The sequence below is a fragment of the Mesoplodon bidens genome (genome assembly GCF_964165515.1).
Source record: "Mesoplodon bidens genome assembly, chromosome: 9".
In the NCBI taxonomy this organism is placed as follows: domain Eukaryota; kingdom Metazoa; phylum Chordata; class Mammalia; order Artiodactyla; family Ziphiidae; genus Mesoplodon; species Mesoplodon bidens.
In genome coordinates, this window is record NC_138166.1 from 47179398 (window position 1) to 47202228 (window position 22831).

At 41.1% G+C, this 22831-nt stretch overlaps 1 protein-coding gene across 1 annotated transcript in view; it reads left to right on the forward strand.

The window, feature by feature from the left end:
* Window positions 1-22831, forward strand: part of SLC25A13 (solute carrier family 25 member 13) — a 208557-nt gene that overhangs the window by 39668 nt on the left and 146058 nt on the right. Inside the window, 1 exon segment of the mRNA XM_081243704.1 lies at window positions 7094-7236. Within this exon segment, the coding sequence (XP_081099830.1) occupies window positions 7094-7236 (143 nt within the window).

The window sequence follows — 22831 nt, forward strand, 5'->3', positions numbered from 1 at the left end:
TAGCTATTTATCTATCTAATGAGGAATTGGCTCACACCATCCATTTTAGAGGCTGAGGAGTCCTATGATATACTGTCTGCAGTCTGGAGACCCAGGAAAACCTGTGTTGTAATTCATCCCCAGTCTGAAGGCCTGAGAACCAGGGAAGCTGATGATGTAAATCCCAGTCTGAGGGCCAGAGAAGACAGGTCCCAGCTCAAGCAATGGGGAAGGAAAAAAGGTGTGAATTTTTCTTTCCTCCACCTTTTATTCTATTCGGTCCCCAATGGATTGGATGAAGCTCATCCATATTGGGGAGGAAAATCCACTTTACTGAGGCCACAGATTGAAATGTCACTCTCATCCAGAAACACCTTCACAGACACACCGAGAAACAATGATTAATCTGGGCACCTGTTGGCCAGTCAAGTTGACACATAAAATTAACCATCACAATTAGTATTATACTAGGTTGTGCAAGGAATCCTAAAAGCCTCCCCATTTTATAAGTATATATGTTTAATCATATTAAAACTTCCAAAAATTGTAAGGGAGAGAAGCTTCAGGTCATTTGTAAAATGTATTACCAAAGAAGGATTAAATAACATTTCAAAGATGTGGTAGCTGTAAGGTATAGTCCACTCCCCTGACAGGGACCCTCTGTCCATCAATCTAAGGAAATCCTTTGACATGTTTACTTTAATCACAGGCAGACCACCCCAGCCTTGGTGATGAGCTGGTTCTTAAAACTGCAGAAAACTGTGTTCTTTGTGTCCAAATTAACATGTTCTTACATTTAAGAGATGATTTATCACCTCTAAAATAATGAGGCAGATAAAATATCTGAGATTTTTAAATGTAAACTGTTTACTGAGGGTTAAATGAAGTGCACAGATCATAAATGTACAGCTCCATGAATGTTCACAAAGTGAGTACACCCATGTACCCAGCACCTCAGAAGCCCCCTGATGCTCTTTCTAGTTAATACCCGCTCCTTCCAAGAGTAACTAGTTGTCCGACTTCTGTCACCATATATTAGTTTGCCTGGTTTTCAACTTTATATAAATAGAATAATACAATATGTATTCTTGTGTCTAGTTTCTTTCACTCTTGCTTTATTTGTAAGATTCATCCATGTTGTCGTGCGTAGTTAGTATTAGTTTATTCCATTGTGTGAATATACCACAGTTCATTTAAGTATTCTACTGTTGACATTAGAGTTATTTTCCATTTCTTCACTATTCAAAATAATACTGCTGTGGGGTGGGACCAGCTTAGTGCTGTGGCCCCGATCCAACCCCCCGGCCCCGATCCAGCCTCTAACCAAGGTACACACATGGGGGAAGAAGTGAAACCCACACAGAAATGCAGCCCTAAAGCCCTCAGGCCCTGGCCATGTCCCAAACCAAGGCAGAGACTGCTGTCATACCCAAGAGAAACCCAGCTCCCACCCCCAATAGAGCTGTGATGACCACTGAGCAGAGAAGCCCTGGCTTGCACATGGCTCTGGCTCTAGCCCCTCCAACTCCAGCTCCACCTCCTACCAAGGCGATAGCTGCCAGTACACCCTGGAGAAGATGCAGCCTGTGCTCACATCAGATCTGTCTCTCCCACCAAAGCCACTGGGCACGTGCAGACTGCATATGGATGCTCCAAGGACACGCCTTCAAGGCCAGGAGAGGTAATTGTTTTACCTAATTTCATAGAGAAAGTTAAACAAAATGAGAAGACAGAGGAAAATGTTTCAAATGAAAGAACAAGGAAAAAAAACCTGGAAAAAAACACTAATGAAACAGAGATAAGTAATTTACTTGATAAAGAGTTCAAAGCATTAGTACTAAGAATCTTAACTGGGGAAAAGAATAGATGAACACAGTGAGAATTTTAATAAAGAACTAGAAAATATAAAAAAAAGAACCAGCCAGCACTGGAGAATATAATAACTGAAATGAAAAAAAATACACTGGAGGGAATTAACAAGATATGAGGTGATATAGAACATATAAGTGATCTGGAAGATAGAGTAATGGAAATTGCCCAATAAGAACAGCAAAAAGGAAAACATTGGAAAAACTGAGGATAGTTTAAGGAACTTCTGGGACAACATCAGGTGTACTAACATTTGCATTTTAGGGGTCCCAGAAGGAGAAAAGAGAAAGGAGTAGAGAGGGTATTTGATGAAATTATGGCTGAAAACTTCCCAGATATCCAGGTACAGGAAGCACAGAGGGTTCCAAACAAGATGAAGCCAAAGAGCCCCACACCAAGACATACACTTAAAATGGCAAAAGGTAAAGGTAGAGAATTTTAAACGCAGCAAGAGAAAAACAAAGTCACATACAAGGGAACTGCCATAAGGCTGTCAGCTAATTTTTCTGCAGAAACTTTGCAGGCCAGAAGGGAGTGGCATGATATATTTAAAGTGCCGAAAGGGAAGAACTTACAACCTGGGATACTCTACCCAGCAAGATTATCATTAAAAATTGAAGGAGAAACAGAGCTGCTCAGACAAGCAAAAACTAAAAGAGTTCATCAATACTAAACTGACCTTACAAGAAGCATTGAAGGGTCTCCTTTAAGTGAAAAAGAAAAAGCTCCAATAAGAAATTATAGGAAGGGAAAAATCCCACTGGTAAAGTATATAGTAAAGGCTGTAGATCAGCCACTTAAATAAGCTAGTATAAAGGCTAGAAGCCAAAAATTGTAAAATTAACTAAACTACAATAAACAGTTAAGAGACAGACATGAAGATGTAAGATATGACCTCAAAAATAAAATGTGGCAGGGAGGAATAGAAAATGTAGATCTTTTAGAATATGTTTGAACTTATATGACTTAATCAGTTGAAAACAAGTAGATACAGGTCAACATATATGAACTCCATGGTAACCACAAGTCAAAAAACCTACAGTAGATACACAAAAACTAGAGAGAAGGGAACACAAATATATCACTAAAGAAAATCATCAGGCAACAAGGGACAAGACTAAAAGAAGAAGAAAAGAACAGAACAACTATAATACAAAACAACCAGAAAACAAGTAACAAAATGACAACATACTTATCAATATTGCTGTGGACATTAAAATGCTAAAGCATGGGGGTTTTGTTTTTTTGTTTTTTTGGTGTGAAATTGCTGGGTCTCTGCTTACGTGTATGTTCAGTTATAGTAGATATTGCCAAGCAGTTTTCTAAAGTGCTTCACCAGTTACATTTGCTTCACATTTTGCAAACATTGGTTATTTCTTTTTAATTATCTTGTGTATGAGTAGTGGTATCACATTGTACTTTTAATTTCCATTTTTGGTGGAATTTTTTTAGGGGTCGGTAGCTTGACAGTGATTCTAAAGATCATTTGGGGAAAATCAAAGAGTGATTATGGCCAAGAAGACTTGCAAGAGAAAAATAATGCAATGTTTTGTTTTATTTTTATTGGAGTATAGTTGATTTACAATGTTGTGTTAGTTTCAGGTGTACAGCAAAATGAATCAGTTATACATATACTCTTTTTTTAGATTCTTTTCCCATGTGGGTCATTACAGAGTACTGAGTAGAGTTCCCTGTGCTATTCAGTAGGTCCTTATTAGTTATCAGTTTTATATATAGTAGTGTGGGTATGTCAATCCCAGTCTCCCAATTTATCCCTGCCCCCGTTCCCCCCTTGGTAATCATAAGTTTGTTTTCTACATCCATGACTCTATTTCTGTTTTGTAAGTAAGTTCACATTCATTTGGCGGATATTTATTGAACATGTTTCATTATCTGCCAGGCAACAGTCTGGAACTTGAGGATATAGCAGTGAGAAAGGAAAACAGTCCTGTCCTGGCAGAGCTTTCCTTCTAGTTATAGCAATTAAGATGCATGTAATCTTGCAAGAGTAGATAGGTCAGTGCCTAGGATAGACCTGAAACATTTCCTGCTGCAGTGATGACAGGAGCTGTCTGTCAGCCCATCCTGGCATTCTCCCATGGAGTTTGGTCAGAGTACATCTTGACCTTAGGAAGCCATTGACGACTGATCAGAAGTGGTACTGAAGATGGACTTGCTTGCCAAGCCTTTCCCTGGTGACCATATGATAATTTAGTATGTGGTAAACATTACATCCTAAATGGGGGAAGAGAGAATGATTTGATGTATGATCCTAGGACAACCAAGAGAGTAAGTATAAAAGACTCAAGGTGGAGGATCCTTTTTCAGACCACATAGAAAAACAAAGTACCAATAATGTACTGAAACTTAAAGGTAAAAGATAAACCTATTCAAGAAAAGCTAAGAGAACGTGGGTGAATATTTAGTCTTGAGATGAGGAAGAACTAGTTTCTAAACTTAGAAGTAATGGAAGAAATTGCAAAGGAGATAAAAATCTACAACCTCAATTATATAAAAATATTAAACTCGAAAAATATTTACAACAAGTACGATAGACAAAGGGGGAAAAGGCTATGTTCTCACACTGTTGGTGAGACTGTAATTGATACAATCTTTCTGGAGAGCAGTGTGTTAAGTATCAAGAGCCTTAAAGATGCTCTCCTTTGACTCAACAGTTTCTCTTCCTTGAGTCTAGCCTTTGAAATTTGCCAGGAATTTGGACAAATGTTACATACAAAGCTGGTTACCTTAGCTTTTTAAAAAAATACCCCAAACTGGAGATAATCCAGTAATCTAATAATGTCTACTGATGGGAGGAGAGTTAAACTGTGTTTTTAAATAAATGAATTATTCACTACTATAAGCGAACATAGGTATAATTCTAAATCATAGGATTGCTGTAATTAGAAGTGACATTTCCTTTATATTTCAGTCTTGTTTTGCCTCAGTTAGGAAAATCAAAGTATAATCCTTCTATGTTTGCAAAAAGCCAAATTCATTGCTAACTGAAGAATAGTAGGATTAGTGGGCCGTCTTTGAGCTTTTCTTTTGTACTGTGCTAAAAAATGTTAAACAAAACCCAATAATCTAGAACATTTATAAAATACCTGTTGTGTGTAGGGCATTGTGCTAAGTGCGTTACATGATTGTTCATTTATTTCTGGTATCAACCTTAAGAGCAGGTCGTGTTGTTATCCCCATTTTACAGGTGAGGAACCAGAGGCCCAGAAAGCTTTAGTTACTTACCTGAGGCCCTACAGGTGGTTAGAGGCAGAGGCAGAAGCAGAGCTCTCTGCAGCCCAGGCCCGACAGACTCTAAAGCCCGTAACTGAGTATCTAACCAAGAGCTTATCCCACATTGGAATGACTGAAATGTAGAGATGACAAGTGACTTTTTAAAAAATTAATTAATTTATTTTTATTTGTTTATTTTTGGCTGCGTTGGTTCTTCGTTGATGTGCGTGGGTTTTCTCTAACTGTGGCGCATGGGCTTCTCATCGCAGTGGCTTCTCTTCTTGTGGAACATGGGCTGTAGGTGCGCGGGCTTCAGTAGTTGTGGCTCTTGGGCTCTAGAGCGCAGGCTCAGTAGTTGTGGCGCATGGGCTTAGTTGCTCTGTGGCATGTGGGGTCTTCCCAGACCAGGGATCGAACCCATGTCCCCTGCATTGGCAGGCGGATTCTTAACCACTGCACCACCAAGAAAGCCCTGACAAGTGACTTTTTAAAACAGTTTTAACTGGGATTAACTGCAGTTATAGAGGGAACAGAGATGCTGTCATTGCCCCTCTGTTCACTGTGCTCTCCCATCACTGTGGCTCCTGTCACCGAGCTGGCTCTCTTCTTGTAGTTCATGGTCCTCATCTCTCCACCCCCCAAATCACTGTTTGATCCCAAGGATCAAGAGGACCTCCCCTGCTCCACGGGGATATGTGTGATCCCCATGTTGTTTCTCAGCATTTCCCACAGCCCCCAGTCCTTCACAGAACAGAAATGAGCAGGTTCCACTTATGTGAACTGGAACGTCTTACAGGGAAGACCTGGGGGAACGCTGTGAAAAAGCATCACATGCCACCTTATTCTCTTTTTTTTTTGGCCACACTGCGCGGCACAAGGAACTTCCCTCACCAGGATTGAACCTGTGCCCCCTGCAGTGGAAGTGTGGAGTCTTAACCACTGGACCACCAGGGAAATCCCACCACCTTATTCTTGTTGACCATTTCTGCTCTAGAATGGAGAGGACACTAACCACAGCAGCATTTCTTACCTGCTTCCATAAAATCTCACAGCAGCCATGCTGTTAACAGTTTGCTCTCCAGCTTATCCTGTTTGTCATCCTCTTTTTTTTTTCAACATTATTGCCTTTGAAACAGGAAAGGAGGCAAAAGAATTGGGTTGTTTTCATTCATGATTTCAGAATTCTACTTTTTTTTTTTTTTTTTTGCGGTACATGGGCCTCTCACTGTTGTGGCCTCTCCCATTGCGGAGCGCAGGCTCCGGACGCGCAGGCTCAGCGGCCATGGCTCACGGGCCCAGCCGCTCCGCATCATGTGGGATCTTCCCAGACCGGGCACGAACCCGCGTCCCCTGCATCGGCAGGCGGACTCTCAACCACTTGCACCACCAGGGAAGCCCTACTTTTTTTTTTTTTTTTTAAAGCTATATGTTCTTGCTAAAGAACAAGACAAAATTTGTCCTTCCAAATTTCTGTAAACCTGGGTTTCTCAAGCTCAGTGCTGTTGTCAGTTGGCTGGGTGACTCTGTTATTGGGGTGGAGGGTCATCCTGTGCATTGTGGATATTTAGCAGCATCCCTGGCCTGTACCAAGTAGATGCCAGTTTCTGCTTCTGCCCCTCCCCCCAAGTTATGACAATCAGAATTGTCAGCAGACACTGCCAGATGTCCCCTGTGGGGAAACGTGAAAACAGGCCGCTCAGAGCTAGAGAACTCCACCCCAGAAAGTCAGGTAATGTACAGAGAAGGCTAGTCCTTGTGATTGGGGACATTGGTGTTTGTAAGCTGGACAGTCAGGCTAAGCTGCCTGCAGTTGAGAACCGCTGGAATAAAAATAAAACCCAGCAAACTTAATGGGGTTTTGCTTTTTATTTGGAGCGATGGGAAATGACTGTCCTTGTGAAGAGTATATTGTCATGTCTGATATTTTATCCATTGAATATTCTCAGCTTTTTCACATATTGGTTATATACTTTTGAGTACAAAATATATTTTCTCTCCTTTTTTTAAACAGTATGCAAACATTGAAAAAAATGGTGAATTTTTCATGTCTCCCAATGACTTCGTCATTCGATATTTGAATATTTTTGGAGGAAGCCAGCCTAATCCAAAGACTGTGGAACTTTTAAGTGGTGTGGTGGATCAGACCAAAGATGGGTATGTTTATTTTTAATTATCTCGTTTAATTGTTTTTTGTTTGAAACAGCTTTCTGTTGCTTTAATGATTAGGAAGTCAGTGTTTACCTTCCCATCTCTTAAGAGCATTTTCTCTCCCTATTACAATTAATACGTTATTTTAGAAATAATACCCTTAACATTTCCTTCAGTGTTCTTATCACAGTTGGGGATTCTATATGTGTATTTTTTATTTTTATTTTTTTTGCGGTACGCGGGCCTCCCTCTGTTGTGGCCTCTCCGGTTGCGGAGCACAGGCTCTGGACGCGCAGGCTCAACGGCCATGGCTCAGGGGCCCAGCCGCTCCGTGGCATGTGGGATCTTCCCGGACTGGGGCACGAACCAGTGTCCCCTGCATCGGCAGGCGGACTCTCAACCACTGCACCACCAGGGAAGCCCTATATGTGTATTTCTTGACATAGTTTAAACAACTGTTTACAGTTTCACAACTCTTGTAGTTGAATGGTGTGAAGATGCACTCAAGTGTATGTAGTATATTGGTATTTTTGAAGGCCACTGTAAAAATTGTGAGTAAATTTAAAACATAGCTCTGTGAACATAACTTTTCTATAGTCTTTCTCTCTGCTCAAGTAACTTTTAAATGTCACATATGATTAAATGCTCTAAATCTAACAGACAGAATAATGATTCCAAATCCTCAAGAAGGGCATTCTGCCCAAGCTGGAAGAGAGACACTGGACCATCTAAAATTAAATAGGACACTTTGCAAAATGCCTTTGAATTTTTTTTCCCTTACCAGTCTTTTCTGTTTGCATTTTAAAAAATGAGTCATTCCTAAGTTGTATAAGAATGCAGTTGGCTTTTACCATTAAGTGCAGAATTTTGGGCTCCGAAATATTGGTAATATGACCACCAGTGTCCCCTAATAACCAAGTATAATATATAAGAAGTAGCCTTCTCTATATAAACTGTAGTGGATCCAGCCATCTGGCCTTGCCACGTGCCAGCACCCCCTTTGATAGATTAGCCACCTGCCGTTCTGGGGTGGTGTTCTTTAGCTCTGAACATTCTCTGTCGGTCCTATGTCTGATTTTCCCACATGCATGGGTTTGAGAGGCAAACAGAGTAAACTCTAGTGCTGCAGTGCGAATGCTCTCAGTTTTACCAGCACCTTCCTTTTCTTGCTTATGCACCTGTTGTTCCATCATGTATGGAAGTAACCTCCTCTAAAGTGGAAGTCTTGCAGATGGGAGGGGAGTGCGGAGGAAATTGGCAGTTATACGTCTTGTAATATGCTGGCAGATTGCTGCATTATACTGTCTCTGTTTGTTCCAGTAGCGGTTACTTGGGCTACTTCTGTTTTCTACCTCCCCAAGGTAGGTAGGAAAATGTCTTTGCTTGATAGGAAAGTGTCATGTATGACCAGGTCTTCCTTCCCTCACAGGACCTCTCTGGGGAGGTGCAGGGTGAGGCAGAGGTGTATTTCACAGTAGTCCATTCAGGCTAAAGCTAGACAGAACATAGATTTATTCTAGCAAACATTTTTTTTTTTTTGAGGAAAGTTTGGTTGCTTCCACATCCTCTGTGCTTACAAGATTCAGAAGAAGTGTGACCAAGCTCACGTGCAATATGAATTATCAGACTCAATGTTTAAGATCATTTTTTTCTTATTTGATAGTTAAATTTTTTAAGCTACAGGAAATTGAAAGAATTCAGTGAATGCCCAATAGATACCTTTCATCTAGATTGACTGTTAACATTTTTTTTTTTTTTTTTTTTGCGGTATGCGGGCCTCTCACTGTTGTGGCCTCTCGCGTTGAGGAGCGCAGGCTCTGGACGCACAGGCTCAGCGGCCATGGCTCACGGGCCCAGCCGCTCCGCGGCATGTGGGATCCTCCCGGACCGGGGCACGAACCCGTGTCCCCTGCATCGGCAGGCAGACTCTCAACCACTGCGCCACCAGGGAAGCCTGACTGTTAACATTTTTAACACCTGTGTGCCCTTTTTTTTTTTTTTTTACATATGCACACACATTTCCTTTTTTGGCTGGACCATTTAACTATAAATTGCAGGCATCAAGATACTTCAGTGTTTATCTTCTAAGAATAAGAACGTTCTTCTTACCATTATCATACTTAGGAGGATTAACAATGATGTGAAATATATAATATCCAGTCTATTTAAAAATGTACCAGATCTCTCCCCTCACTCCCCACCTCAAATGGCTCATTGCCTTTTGTTTTTTAAATCCAGGATCTAATCAAAGTTCTTGTATTACATTTAGTTGTTGTATATCTTTTAATCTAGAACAGAGCCTTTTATTGTTCTTTCATGAAATTGACTTAAAACCCAGGCCCAGTTATTTCGTTGAAGGTCCCGCATTCTGGACTTGTCTGATTGTTTCCTCATGACTTGGATTCATGATAGATTTTGGGGTACAGGTTAGGAGAGATTCTACTGCCTATTGTATCTCCTCAGGAGGTACCTCGTCCCGGCATTGATGACACCATGGGTATCCTGTTTCCCAAGCAGCCTTTCACCCAGTCATTTTGGCATCCATGGTGATCCTTTTCTGATTCAGTTATTACATTGATGTTTGAAAAGTAGTGATTTTTCTAACTCTTTATTTGTCCTCTATTTATTGTCTACCATTCTTCGGTAGAGAAAAGCTTTCTTCCCTCCACTCCCTTTTCTTTCTCTCTTAATTTTTTATATCAGTATAAACTCATGGAATTCTTTATTTTAAATTCAGTGCATTATAATCTATTACTGTGTTCTCTGACTTGTTCAGATTGTCCCAGTGAGGTCAGTGGGAGTCTCTTTAAGCTGGCTTGTACCCTCAGCCTTTGAGTGCTCTTTGCTTTTGGTAAATAGGATGTTCCAGGCTCGCTTTGGATTTGTCCTGCTTCTGGCCAGGAAATTACCCTTTTCTCAAAGAAGTCCTGGTTCCTTTTGTTTGGGACTGGTGCTTGGAAACAAGGAGCTAGGCACTGGCTCATTGTTACCAGGGTAACTTTTCAGTGGAAAGAGCTGGGAAATATACTTTTAAAAAGTTCATAATGATATTTCCTATTTAAATTTAACATTACAGGAGTTTTCCTTCTCTTCTATTTTGTACCTCTTTCTTTCAGTGAACATTTTGGTTCCTAGATGCATTAATTTTGTATAATTGTAGTATCTTGTAATGTACTTTGCCTCCTTTCCATCCCACTCCCATTAACACACATGCTTTTCCTATTTCTTTTTACATATACTCTTCAAAAATAGAGGCTTAGATTCATTAGACGTCAACAATGTAACATGCATTTAACATATATAAAGTAACATAACATGTATGTTTTTTCAAGAGTTTATAACAAACCTGAAATGTTGGTTTTCTTTTCCTGATTTCCCAGGTGAGAACTGAGGGATCAAGCTGCTACCAAAAGGTGCCCAGGCTTCCTTCCCACTGTTCTGAGCTGCCTCTTCTCTCATAATCTCACAATCCTCTTTAACTTGACATTTTCTTTATGATTTTTTATTTTCTTAAATCTTAGCATTTTACTGTGACAGAGAAAATCTTAAATGGTCTCAATCCTTTGCCCTATGACTAACTTTTCTTTTCTTTCTTTTTTTTTTTTTTTTTTTTTTTTTTGCAGTATTGACAGTGCATAGCCAGGGAAAAGGGAAAACCATCACCCACAACCTTCTCAGCTTGCCACAAATATTTTGAATTTTTTAGTATCTTCCATAATTTGTTAACCTGTATCAATGTTTTTTATAATTTGAATTCATTTTAATTGTAATTCTCTTTTATAATCTTTTCGACTGTATCAATTTTCGTATTTCCATATGCTGTTCATATGAACAGTGTTAAATAGCTTCATCATTTTCTATCAGATTAATATACCATACTTTATGAAATCATGCCCTTATAGAGTTATTTCAGTTTCTTCTTTTCTATAATAGATGCTATTGGAGTGAATATCTTCATGTATATGACATTTTCCCCTTCTGTTTAATTACTTCCTTAGGAAGAACTAAGAGAGGGATTCCTGGGTCTAAGGGTAGAAATATTTTATAGCTCACCGTATGTATTGTGATAATTCTTGCCAAAGGACTGAGCAGTTGAAGAACTTGTCTCTGGTATTTAAGCTGACCAAGCTAGTAGCATAGGACCACTGTTTAAGACCCATGCAGATGTTCCTGTGCTATTTTCCCTAACCCTGACACACAGCTCCACAGTATTTACTTCAAAAATAGATATAATCATACATCTTTTCTCAGTGTAACATGGTGAATGGCCTCATTTCCCCTTCCTTCACCTTTCCACAAGTCACACATCATCCTCCCAAATCAATTACTGTTCCTTGAAAAAATTACATGACAGAAGCCACACAATGGCCCACAAAAGCACAACGCACACGCTGAATGAACAATGAGGAAGTGCTGGAGGGTGTGCCATTAATCTGGTCAGGCTCTTTTGGGGTGCGATCACCTAGCTTGACTGGCCAGAGGGATTTTAGTGTATAACTTTATTAAAATTTAAAAAGCTATTTGTAAATTGACGACTTTAGGATTTAAAAATAATGACAGCTGTGCTGGCCCAGATGTCATGGTGTCTTGAAATACTCATTTTTAGTTAAGTACTGGTCCCCCAGCTGTGGTTTCTTGAGTCCCAAGGTCCAGGTCCTGCATGTTTTACTATCTCCAGTGTCTAGTCCAATATCTGGCCTCTGTTTTGCATGAATTTGTTGACTAAACTTAGGTAAATGTACTAAGAAGTTTTTGCCCCCCTTATGTTATGAAAGCCCAGGAGTGTTGGGAAATGGAAGCTTTAGTTCAAATTCTAGGTTGCTCATTGTTGGAGGCTCAATTGTGGCCACCTGAAGATACCGAGATATAATCCCTGGAATTTGGAAATGTGACCTTGTGGAAAAAGTGTCTTTGCAGATGTGGTTAAATTGAGGATCTTGAGATGAAGAGATTAGGACACAACACTGGCAGGGGCAGGGGGCATTGTGACCACAGAGGCAGAGATTATAGAGTGATGGGGTCATGAGCCAGGGAACACCTGGGGCCACCAGAAGCTGGAAGAGGCAAGGAATGCTTCTTCCCTAAAGAATCTCCCTTTGGACGGAGCGTGGCTCTGCTGACACCTTGATTTTAGATGTCTGGTTCCCAGAACTGTGATAGGACGAATTCCTGCTGTGCTGAGCCACCCACTTTGTGGTCAGTGATTGTAGCAGCCCTAGAAAATGAGTACCCTCACATAGATATTTTCTTTGGGTAATGAGAAGGCCTGTAGTTGCAAAGAATTTTGGGGGGACAGAGACCAACCAGCCTAATACCGAAAAGGAGCATTTTTTTTCAATAGTAGCTTTTGGCTAGAACCAGGCATTTTCCAGGCAGAGACCCCTGCTGTAGACTGTCTCCTTGAGGGCATGGCCCTTTCCGGAAGGCTTCAGCTCTGTTTAGGGTTGGGCTGAGCTTTAGCATGGAAGTTAAACACCTGTGCACTGCATGAACTTATGGGCTTGTTGGCAAAGGGACCTTGTTTTTCTGGAGCCCTCTTGACGCTAATTTAATGACTCTTGAGGTTGTGGCTTGGTCAGCCTTCCACGCTGGGAGCATCTTGTGGAGGCCTGTCCACTCAGTCATTCAGCAGCTGTTTGAGAACCTTATCTCTGTGCCTGGCACCGTTCTGTATGTGCAGGATACCATGTTGAGTGGGAAAAAGAGTGCTTGCCTGCTTGGTGCTTCTAATTTAGTGGGGCACACAGGTGTTAATCAGAGAACCACAAATAAATGTGAACTGATGTTGTGATGGGTGCTATGTAGGAGAGACATGGTGTGAGAGATAGCAAAGGGGGCTTCATGCCGACTGGGAGGTCAGGAAAGACTTCCACTGAGTGACATTTGAGCCATGGGAGTTGGGAAGGTGACAAGAGGTGGGGGACAGAGGACAACATTGTAGACAGAGGGAACAGTGGCTGCAAAGTCACATTCTGAAATGCAGAGGCTGGCAGGCCTGGAGCATGGAAAGTGCAGGGCATGGGGGGCGGGGTTGGTGGTAGGCTGTGGCCAGACTGTGTGGGAACTTGTACTTCATATTAAGGATTGGGAGTCTTTGTCATAAGAGCAATGGAGAGCCATCAAAGGATCGTGTGAGTCTGGGGATTGATCTGCCTCTGTTAAACATGGTCCTTGCTGTTAATATTCTGTTGTGTTTAGATTTCCCTGCATTCCACTGTTTTAATAGATTTAATGATGAGTTGAATCAGTTTGTGAAGTTCCTGGAGGGTACCCGGGCCTGGAAGCCTTTTGTAGGTGGGCCTCTTTTGGTGAGGAGGGTTTTCTGAGCCTCGGAGGAGGGAGATGTTGGGTTTGTCTATATAATTTTTGAGATATCTTTTACATTTGGTTGTCATTATGTTTTTGTTTAAAATGGGAATGAAGCTTTTTTAACTGCAATTTTAATACATCATTCACATAGCTATCTACTAAGAGCAGGGGAAAAATAAATTGTGTGTGTGTGTCCCTTTGAGCTTTGCCAACATGTTTCTAGTTGATGTTCATTAACTGAAGTCTCATTAGAGAGGCTGGGGCTCAAAACCTATTTGACTAGTACCTGGCCTCACTTGGGGAGACTAAGCATGGCCTGAATAAGCCGGAGGTGTTGGCTGCCTGGCCTCTTGGGCTCAGGATGCTTTCTGCCTGTTACAGGTCCTACCCCTGTCTATGTTGGGTGGGCACTGGGCAGCTCTGGTATCTAATTTGTTTGCTAGGATTGCTATTTTCCATCTCAAGTGTGGAACCTCTTTGCACTCCACGCAAGAACAAAAGTTGGTTCTTCTTTTGAAAAAGGGAATTTCAGAAATCCTGATTTCTTTGTTCTTTTTCTCGGACATTTTAATTATGAAAAATTTCAGTCATACACAAAAGTGAAATCCTGATTTCTTAGTGACAAGCTGACGCACTCAACACCTTGTCAGCCCCTATTCCTCATTGAATCAAAATGATAATGTAATCGTCATCCACAAATAAGTCTTTTCTCTTCAGAGTACAGAGAATCAATCCTGGGACAATTCCCATTTTGAGGCATGAGGAATAAGGGTGTCAAAGAAGAAAAGATTAAAAAACCCTCAGGTTTTAAAATGTGTGGCTATATAAAGTGTGTTCTCTGCCTTTCCTATGTTCGCTATTTATCCTCCTGAGAAGGAAAAAAAAAGCTCCTTTAAATACTTCACAAGGTGAAGGAGGATATAATAATGTTGTTGATGATAAAAGCATTTTTATATACCTGTTTTCACTCTGCGAGGCTGTTGCAATGAAATCCAGGCCTTGGCCGCATGCTGGGAGTTAATGAGGTTTACAATTGTCAATGCTTAAAGAGTATTAGGGTAATGTATTTAAACATCAGCAGTTCACAGTCTGAAATGCTCATCATCTGTCAAATACAATCCAGAATCAATAAGAGGAGGTCTTTCAGTTTGCTAATGAGGAAAGTTTTCTACACTACTGGGGTGGACACAGATTTCAGATAAACACCTGAAATTCATAAACTGTAGAATTAAGCAAAGGCATTTCTTTAATTAAAAAAATTGGTACTAATCAACAGCAGTCACCTGAGAAGCTTAAATTTTCTTCTTAGGCATCAGACTCCCAAATTAATCTACCAAAACAAAAAGCCTCATTAGCAGCTCTCGTTGAATCAGTGTCATTTTTTTCTTTCTCTCAAAGTGATTAACCCCCTTTCTTTTTGCATTACTCACTTTGTGTTAATATTTGATGTCTGAAATCATGGGGGGGGGGTGCGTGCAATGTGGTGGCTAGACGCTGTCTGTGCAGAGTAAATTAAAAAGAATCCTTAAAAAGGTTTGTATTATGTCGCTGGTATATTAGAAAACCTTTAGGAGTGTCAGGTGCCTGGGTTTATTTTTCTTCTTAATTCCAGAAAGCATTGACTAATGAGTAGGTGCTGATTTCACTCCTCATTCATATGTAGGGATAGCCCTCCTTCTCTTCCCCCTTCTCCTACTTACCAAGCCAGGCCCTCAGTTGGAGACTTTTGCTTTCAAGGGAAGGTGAGAAATGGGCCGTTGCTGGAGGTGGAAGGGAGGTGAAAGGGAGGGTCTTTTTAAAATGCGTAGAGGGGGGGCTTCCCTGGTGGTGCAGTGGTTGGGGGCCTGCCTGCCAATGCAGGGGACATGGTTTCGAGCCCTGGTCCGGGAGCATCCCACATGCCACGGGGCAACTGGGCCCGTGAGCCACAGCTACTGAGCCTGCGCGTCTGGAGCCTGTGCTCTGCAACAGGAGAGGCCACGATAGTGAGAGGCCCGCGCACCGCAGTGAAGAGTGGTCCCCACTTGCCGCAACTAGAGAAAGCCCTCGCACAGAAACAAAGACCCAACACAGCAAAAATAAATAAGTAAATTCATAATTAGATGGTAAAAAAAAAAAAAATGGGTAGAGGGCAGTGTAATGCATGCTGATGGGAAGGACTACAGAGAGTGGAGAATTGACACTGTAGGAGAGAAAAGGAGGAAATTCTGATACATTCTGAGAGGGAGGTGGCCTCTTGTGGTAACATGGAAAGTTCATCTAGAACAGCTGCTCTCAGAGTGTGGTCAGTAGACCTCCGGGGGTCTCGGAGACTTTTCTAAGGAGTCCGTGAGGTCCAAACTGTTTACATAAAAATACTAAGACATCATCTGCCTTTTTTTGTCCTGTTGTATTTGAACTGATGGTCTTAAAAGCCACGGTTTATGGAACTGTTGGTTAGCACCGATTCAGCAGTGACCCCAAGCCCAGCAGTATGAGTGGTCATCATAGTCTTCACTCGCACGTGTTCACAATCATGGTAGTAACGATGATGCCAATTCTGTTTCAGCGTGTCCTTGAAGAAGTAAAAATTACTGATTTTTTAATTAAATCTCACCCTTGAATACATGTCACTTACAAATTCTGAGTGACTAAATGGGAAGCATCCATAAAGACTGCTGGTTACTGTCCTGTGATGGTTGTCAGAGGAAAAGCAACTCAGGTGCTTGCTGAGCTAGTCATTTTTTAAATGGAACACACTTTTTGAGATAATTAAAATTTTCACATGACAACCTTCTGATACTTAAAGCCTTTTCTGATGTAATTAGTGGTGATAGTAATAATGTGGTTTTTTAATGTAGTATAATGCAATGTGCCAACGTTTGGAAGATCTGCATAACTTAGGGAAACATCTTTTCCAGTTGACCAGTACATGGTGTTAGAGAATCATGTATGAGTCCAAGGTCTATTCGACCAGTACATGGTGTTAGAGAATCATATATGAGTCCAAGGTCTATTCGACCAGTACATGGTGTTAGAGAATCATGTATGAGTCCAAGGTCTATTCAAAGTGCAAGATAGACCCATGGATTTTAATGTAACAAGGTGGGAAAAGTTCACTGATACAGTTTCAGATTCCACATTGCAGCTAATCTTTAAGAAACTATCCCTTGTTGGGATTTGGTGTTGTATCATAGAATATCCACAAGTATCTAAAAAGGGTATTAAAATGCTCCTTCCTTTTCTAACTGTGAATCTGTATGAGGCTGAAATCCTTCATATCCTTCAACCAGAAAAACATATTACAGCAGATTGAATGCAGCTGTCTTCCATGAAGTCCGATATTTAAGAGATTTGCAAAGACATAATACTGCTTTTTTCTCACTACATTTTTTTGTTTTAGAAAATAGTTATTTTTCATATAAATATGTTATTTATATTGCCATACAACAGGCTTATTCACTTTTTAATGAATTAATATTTTAATTTATCAGTTAATTTCTCACACAGTAAATACGATAGGTACAACCCACATAAATAAAAGCCCTTTGGGATCCTCAATAATTCATAAGCATGTAAAGGGGTCCTGAGACTTGAAAGTTTGACAAATACTGAGCTAGAGAAATGGAAGATAAGGTACTATATGGGGCAGAGGTGTTGTATAGATGTGGTGGTGGGATTTGGGGGACGTTTTCTTCTGATCTCCTTGGTTTTTCTCTGGGAGATAGATGAGAGGGAGGATGCAGGTGAGGTATTGGCAGTTTGAGGAGAGAGGAGAATATACTGCATATTCATTTACAAGTGAATGGATAAAGGAACACAGCATGGCTGCTGGGTTGGACCCACTTGAGGTCCCACCTGAGGGCTTGTGGTCATGAAATTCAAAGTGAGACCAGTTAGTGTGGCTGTTTGTTTTCTAGCTACTGAGGCCAGCTGCTTAACTCCTGGCATGGAGCAGGAAGTGTTGGCTATGACCGAGGTTGGGGGCTTGGCCATTGATTAACCCAGAGTAGGTAAGGGCATGCAGGGGAGCAATTACAATGATTGACTATAGATTTAATCTGGATAAGGGGCAAAGAAAGGACATTGGAATAGCAGGCAGTGAGAAGGTGGTAGGCTTAGTGAATTGTTGACTTCAGTGAGATTGAAGATTGTTGAAGTTGGGGTATAGAAGGGAGTGAGCAGGAAGGCTAGAAGATAGTGGCCAAAAAGTGAGATGCACGAAATTGAGAATAAGGAGGTATTGCAGTTACTGGTGATGGCAGAAGTCTAGAGTCTGACCGTGGGACTGAGTGACTGAGAGTGGATGGAGAAAAGATCATTGGAAGAGGCAAGTTCAAGTAATTGGGAGGCCTGGGTGTTTGAAATTATTGAAAATATTGAGAATTAAGGTAGGAGTAGGGTTGGAGAGCATGTCAGTGAATCAGGAGTTAAAACATGTTGAGGAGGAGGTGTGAATCTGGAGTTATTAGGTGATAGAAACAAGTCGGGGTGCTGAGTGCTAGTTATATGGTGGGAGTATTTAAACTGGGGGTTAGGAAGGAAGGATTGGGGGATGGTCTGGGAGAGGCAGTGGGAAGGAAGGAGTACACCTCCCCTGCTTATAAGCTTGATGCAACCCAGAATTGCAGAGGAAAGCCCCTTGCTGCTTCAGAAGCATGGGCCTCAAGGAAGAGCCAGGTGTTGGTTACAGCAAACAGGTGAAGGGATATTTAGAGGACTCCTCTGAAAGGAATTCCCTTTAGAGATGGGATTGAGGATGAGATTTTGCTCACCATGTGCTGTGAATTCTAGAGGGCACAGTGGGAAGGGGTTTCTGGGAGATGGTGGGTGACAGAATAGGGAAAGTGCAGAGCCCCTGTGGAGATTAGATGTGGGTGTTAAAGGGTAAGCTGGGAATCTGGGGCTGCTGGCGGGCTGCTGTTGACATGTACAGGACAAAGGGCACAATGAGATTAGTGCTGATGAACTCCAGATTGTGCCTGCTGGGAGACAGGGATCTTTGCAGAGAGGCAAGGAAGCTTGGGGAGGGGCAATCTTATTACTTGAAGATTTTTTTTTTTTAATGTTGAGCCTTCTTTTAATTTATTTATTTTTATTTTTGGCTGTGTTGGGTCTTCGCCTCTGGGCAAGGGCTTCCCCCAGTTGTGGCAAGCGGGAGCCACTCCTCATCGCGGTGCGCGGGCCTCTCACTGTCATGGTCTCTCTTGTTGCGGAGCACAGGCTCCAGATGCGCAGGCTCAGTAGCTGTGGCTCACGGGCCCAGTTGCTCCGCGGCACGTGGGATCCTCCCAGACCAGGGCTTGAACCCGCGTCCCCTGCATTAGCAGGCAGACTCCCAACCACTGCGCCACCAGGGAAGCCCTTGAAGAATTTTTAAAGCAAAAATATTCTGTGGGATTAGAGCTCTGCTGATGTTTTTATCCTAGATGTTTAGAGTAAAGGATGAAAGAAGCAAAGAGTTACCGAGCACATATAGGGTTCCAGATCTGGTGCTAACAATTTCCACCCTTTTTCTTATTTAATCCTCATAACAAGTCCTTAAAATAGGTACTTTTACTCTGCCAACTCTAACCTTACAGAGAGAGGTGCAGAATCATAAAGTTTAAATAATTTTCTTGAAGTCATAGATCTAGTGCTGGAACTGGAGTTTGGACCCAGTTCTCTTTGGTTTGTGCCCAATCTGCTCTGGAACTTTGTGTGTTTAGAGGAGAATATTAAAAATGGAGCTTTGAATGAGAACTTTGCATATGTCTTTGCTTAGAAGTTGTGATACCCTTTGCAAAGTTCTTAGTCCCTAAGACTGATTATTTGACCAACTTAAGGTGGACCTAAAACCTTCATGAGAGCTATCCCAGCTATCATCCACACCCACAAACTTAGGGAAAACTGTCCTCACATTCCTCACATTTTTATTTTTTAGGCCAGTATACTGGTATACTCTTCCCCTTTTACTCCTCACGGACTGAACCTTGAAAGTACCATTGCACACCGTATTCTCAGAAGGCTCACCTTTATTGGGCCAACTGAAAATACCAGCCCTTCTTCCCAGCATGTCAGGATGCTCAGAAAATGTTTGAAGAGCAAATACTGTTCCTTCCCTCCCCCTTGCCTTGTTTGGTTGTCTGGTTTTGCTTTACCTGTACCATAGGTGTTTAAAATTCAAATCTAAGATTTTAAAGGAAAGGAAATCAAATGTAAGCTCTGTTTCCTGGCTACTTGCAAACATATTTCTCTACAAATGTCAGTGTCATTGGCACAGGATGTGGCAGTTGCTTGCCACATTAAGCTGGCATTAAGCTGTGAGGAATTCCTGAAGTGAAATGTGAGGAGATATGCTTATTAACTTTCCCTTTGATTGTGGCATAATTGTCAGTGAGTCACTTCCTAATAAACAGAGGGAGATTCTCAGACTTTAATGAAGGTTTTGGAGGGTAAAGCTTCCATAGCAACCTGATGTAGAGATTTGGGGATCTTCAGTCTGGAAAAGTAAGAGGTGAAAGAAGATAACTGTTTAACTTTCATAGAAATTCTAGAGAAACTTTATTATATTATTTATTGTAGAGTCTCTGTAATAAAGGATATATGATAGCGTGGCCTTGTGTTCTATACCTGAGAGAACCTGATACTTTTTAAATATGTCAATTTCAGATTTATTAATTCATTTAACAAATATTTATTGACACCAACTATGTGCCAGGCACTGTTCTAAACAAAACAGATAAACGTTGCACTCTTATATAGCAAATAGACAGTGTAAACCAATAGACATATGTGATAGAGAGGCAGGTGGCTGTATCTGTTTGCACAAGGGAAGGAGATGGTGAGTGGCCATGGGCTCTGGGATACTACAGTCGATAGGGTGGTCGGGAAGACCTCTTTGAAGTGACATGTAGGTAGAGACCTCAGTGATAGTGAGCCATGTGAGAATCTACGAGTTGAGCTTTCCAGGTAGAGGGAATGACAGATGCAGAGAGCCTGAGATGAGAGTGTGCTTGATATCTTTTTTTTTTTTTTTTTTTTTTTGCGGTACGCGGGCCTCTCTCTGTTGTGGCCTCTACTGTTGCATAGCACAGGCTCCAGAAACGCAGGCTCAGCGGCCATGGCTCATGGGCCCAGCCGCTCCACGGCATGTGGGATCTTCCCGGACCGGGGCACGAACCCACGTCCCCTGCATTGGCAGGCGGACTCTCAACCACTGCGCCACCAGGGAAGCCCAAGTGTGCTTGATATCTTTGAGATGAAGCAAGGAAACCAGTTTGATTAGAGGCTGGTAATGAGCAGGAAAGTGGAAGAAGTCAGAAAGGTATGCAGGAGCCAGATTATAAAGGTACTGTAGTATTTTATTTCAAGTGTAGGTAGAAGTCACGAGAGAGGTTTGAGCACTGGACTGACGTGATCAGAGTAACAGTTTGAAAGGATCTCCCTAGCTGATTTGCAAAGAATAGAATGAAGTGGGCAAGAGTGGAAGAAAGAAAAAAGATAGCAGGACTGGAGAGCTAGTTGTGGAGATGATAAAAGTGATTGGATTTGGGATTTTCTTGATAGATTGGATATGAGATATAGGAAAGAGCAATCTAAGTGACTGAGGGGATTCTGAGGGAGGAATAGGTTTGGAAGCAAAACTAAGCATTCTTTAGGACATGGTAATATTCAGGTGCCTATTAAACATGTAATTGGAGACAGAATGATAGATGTTGGGATCTGGATTAATATTAGGGGAGAGGTCTGGGTTAGAAATGGGAGTCAACCAAATTACTTCCTTCATCTGAGCCAATTTTCAGCATCAGAAGTTAATGTTGTAATAACTTCTGAAGGTTCAAAGAGTTGTGTGTTATTTTTTTTTGTGGGAATGGGAGCCTTTTTTTTATATTGAGTATTATGAGCTCAAAGGGCTTTTATGCATTTGGTATTTTTTAAAAATTGAGGTATAGTTAATTTACTATGTTGTGTTTGAAGTGTACAGCAAAGCGATTCAGTTATACATATGTATGTGCATATATATATATATATATATATTTTTTTTTTTAGATTCTTTTCCATTATAGGTTATTACAAGATATTGAGTATAGTTCCCTGTGCCGTACTGTTGGAACTTATTGTTTAACTATTTCATGTTTAGTAGTGTGTATATGTTAATCACAAACTCCTAATTTATCTCTTTCCCTGCCCTCCCCCCCCAACACTATCCCCTTTGGTAACCATAAGTTTGTTTTCTATGTCTGAGAGTCTATTTCTATGTTGTAAATAAGTTCATTTGTATCATTTTTTTACATTCCACAAATAAGTGATTTCATATGGTATTTGTCTTTCTCTGACTTACTTCACTTAATATGATAATCTCTGGGTCAATCCATGTTGCTGCAAATGGCATTATTTTATTCTTTTTAATGGCTGAGTAATATTCCATTGTATATGTACACCACATCTTCTTTATCCATTCATGTGTCGATGGACATTTAGGTTGCTTCCACGTCTTGGCTATTGTAAATAGTGCTGCTGTGTACAATAGTGAACACTGAGGTGCATGTATCTTTTTGAATTAGAGTTTTCTCCAGATATATGCCCAGGAGTGAGATTGCTGGATCATATGGTAACTCTATTTTTAGTTTTTTAAGGAACCTCCATACTATTCTCCATAGTGGCTGCACTAATTTACATTCTCACAAACAGTGTAGAAGGGTTCCTTTTTCTCCACACCCTCCCCAGCATTTATTATTTGTAGACTTTTTAATGATGGCCATTCTGACTGGTATGAGGTGGTACCTCACTGTAGTTTTGATTTGCATTTTTCTAATAATTAGTGATATTGAGCATTTTTTCATGTGCCTGTTGGCCATCTGTATGTTTTCTTTGGAGAAATGTCTACTTAGGTCTTCTGCCTATTTTTTAATTGGGCTTTTGTTGTTGTTGTTGTTGTTTTGGTATTAAACTATATGAGATGTTTGTATATTTTGGCAATTAAACACTTGTCAGTAGCATTTTTTGGAAATATTTTCTCCCAGACTGTAGGTTGTCTTTTCATTTTGTTTATGACTTCCTTTGCTGTGCAAAAGCTTTTAAGTTTAATTAGGTCCCATTTGTTTATTTTTGGGTTTTTTCCCCCATTACTCTAGGAGATGGGTCCAAAAAGATACTGCTGTGATTTGTGTCAGAGAGTGTTCTGCCTATGTTTTCCTCTAAGACAGTGGTCCCCAACCTTTTTGGCACCAGGGACTGGTTTCGTGGTAGACAGTTTTTCCACAGATGGGGGATGGGGGCTGAGGGTATGGTTCAGACGGGAATGTGAGCGATGGGGAGCGGCAGATGAAGA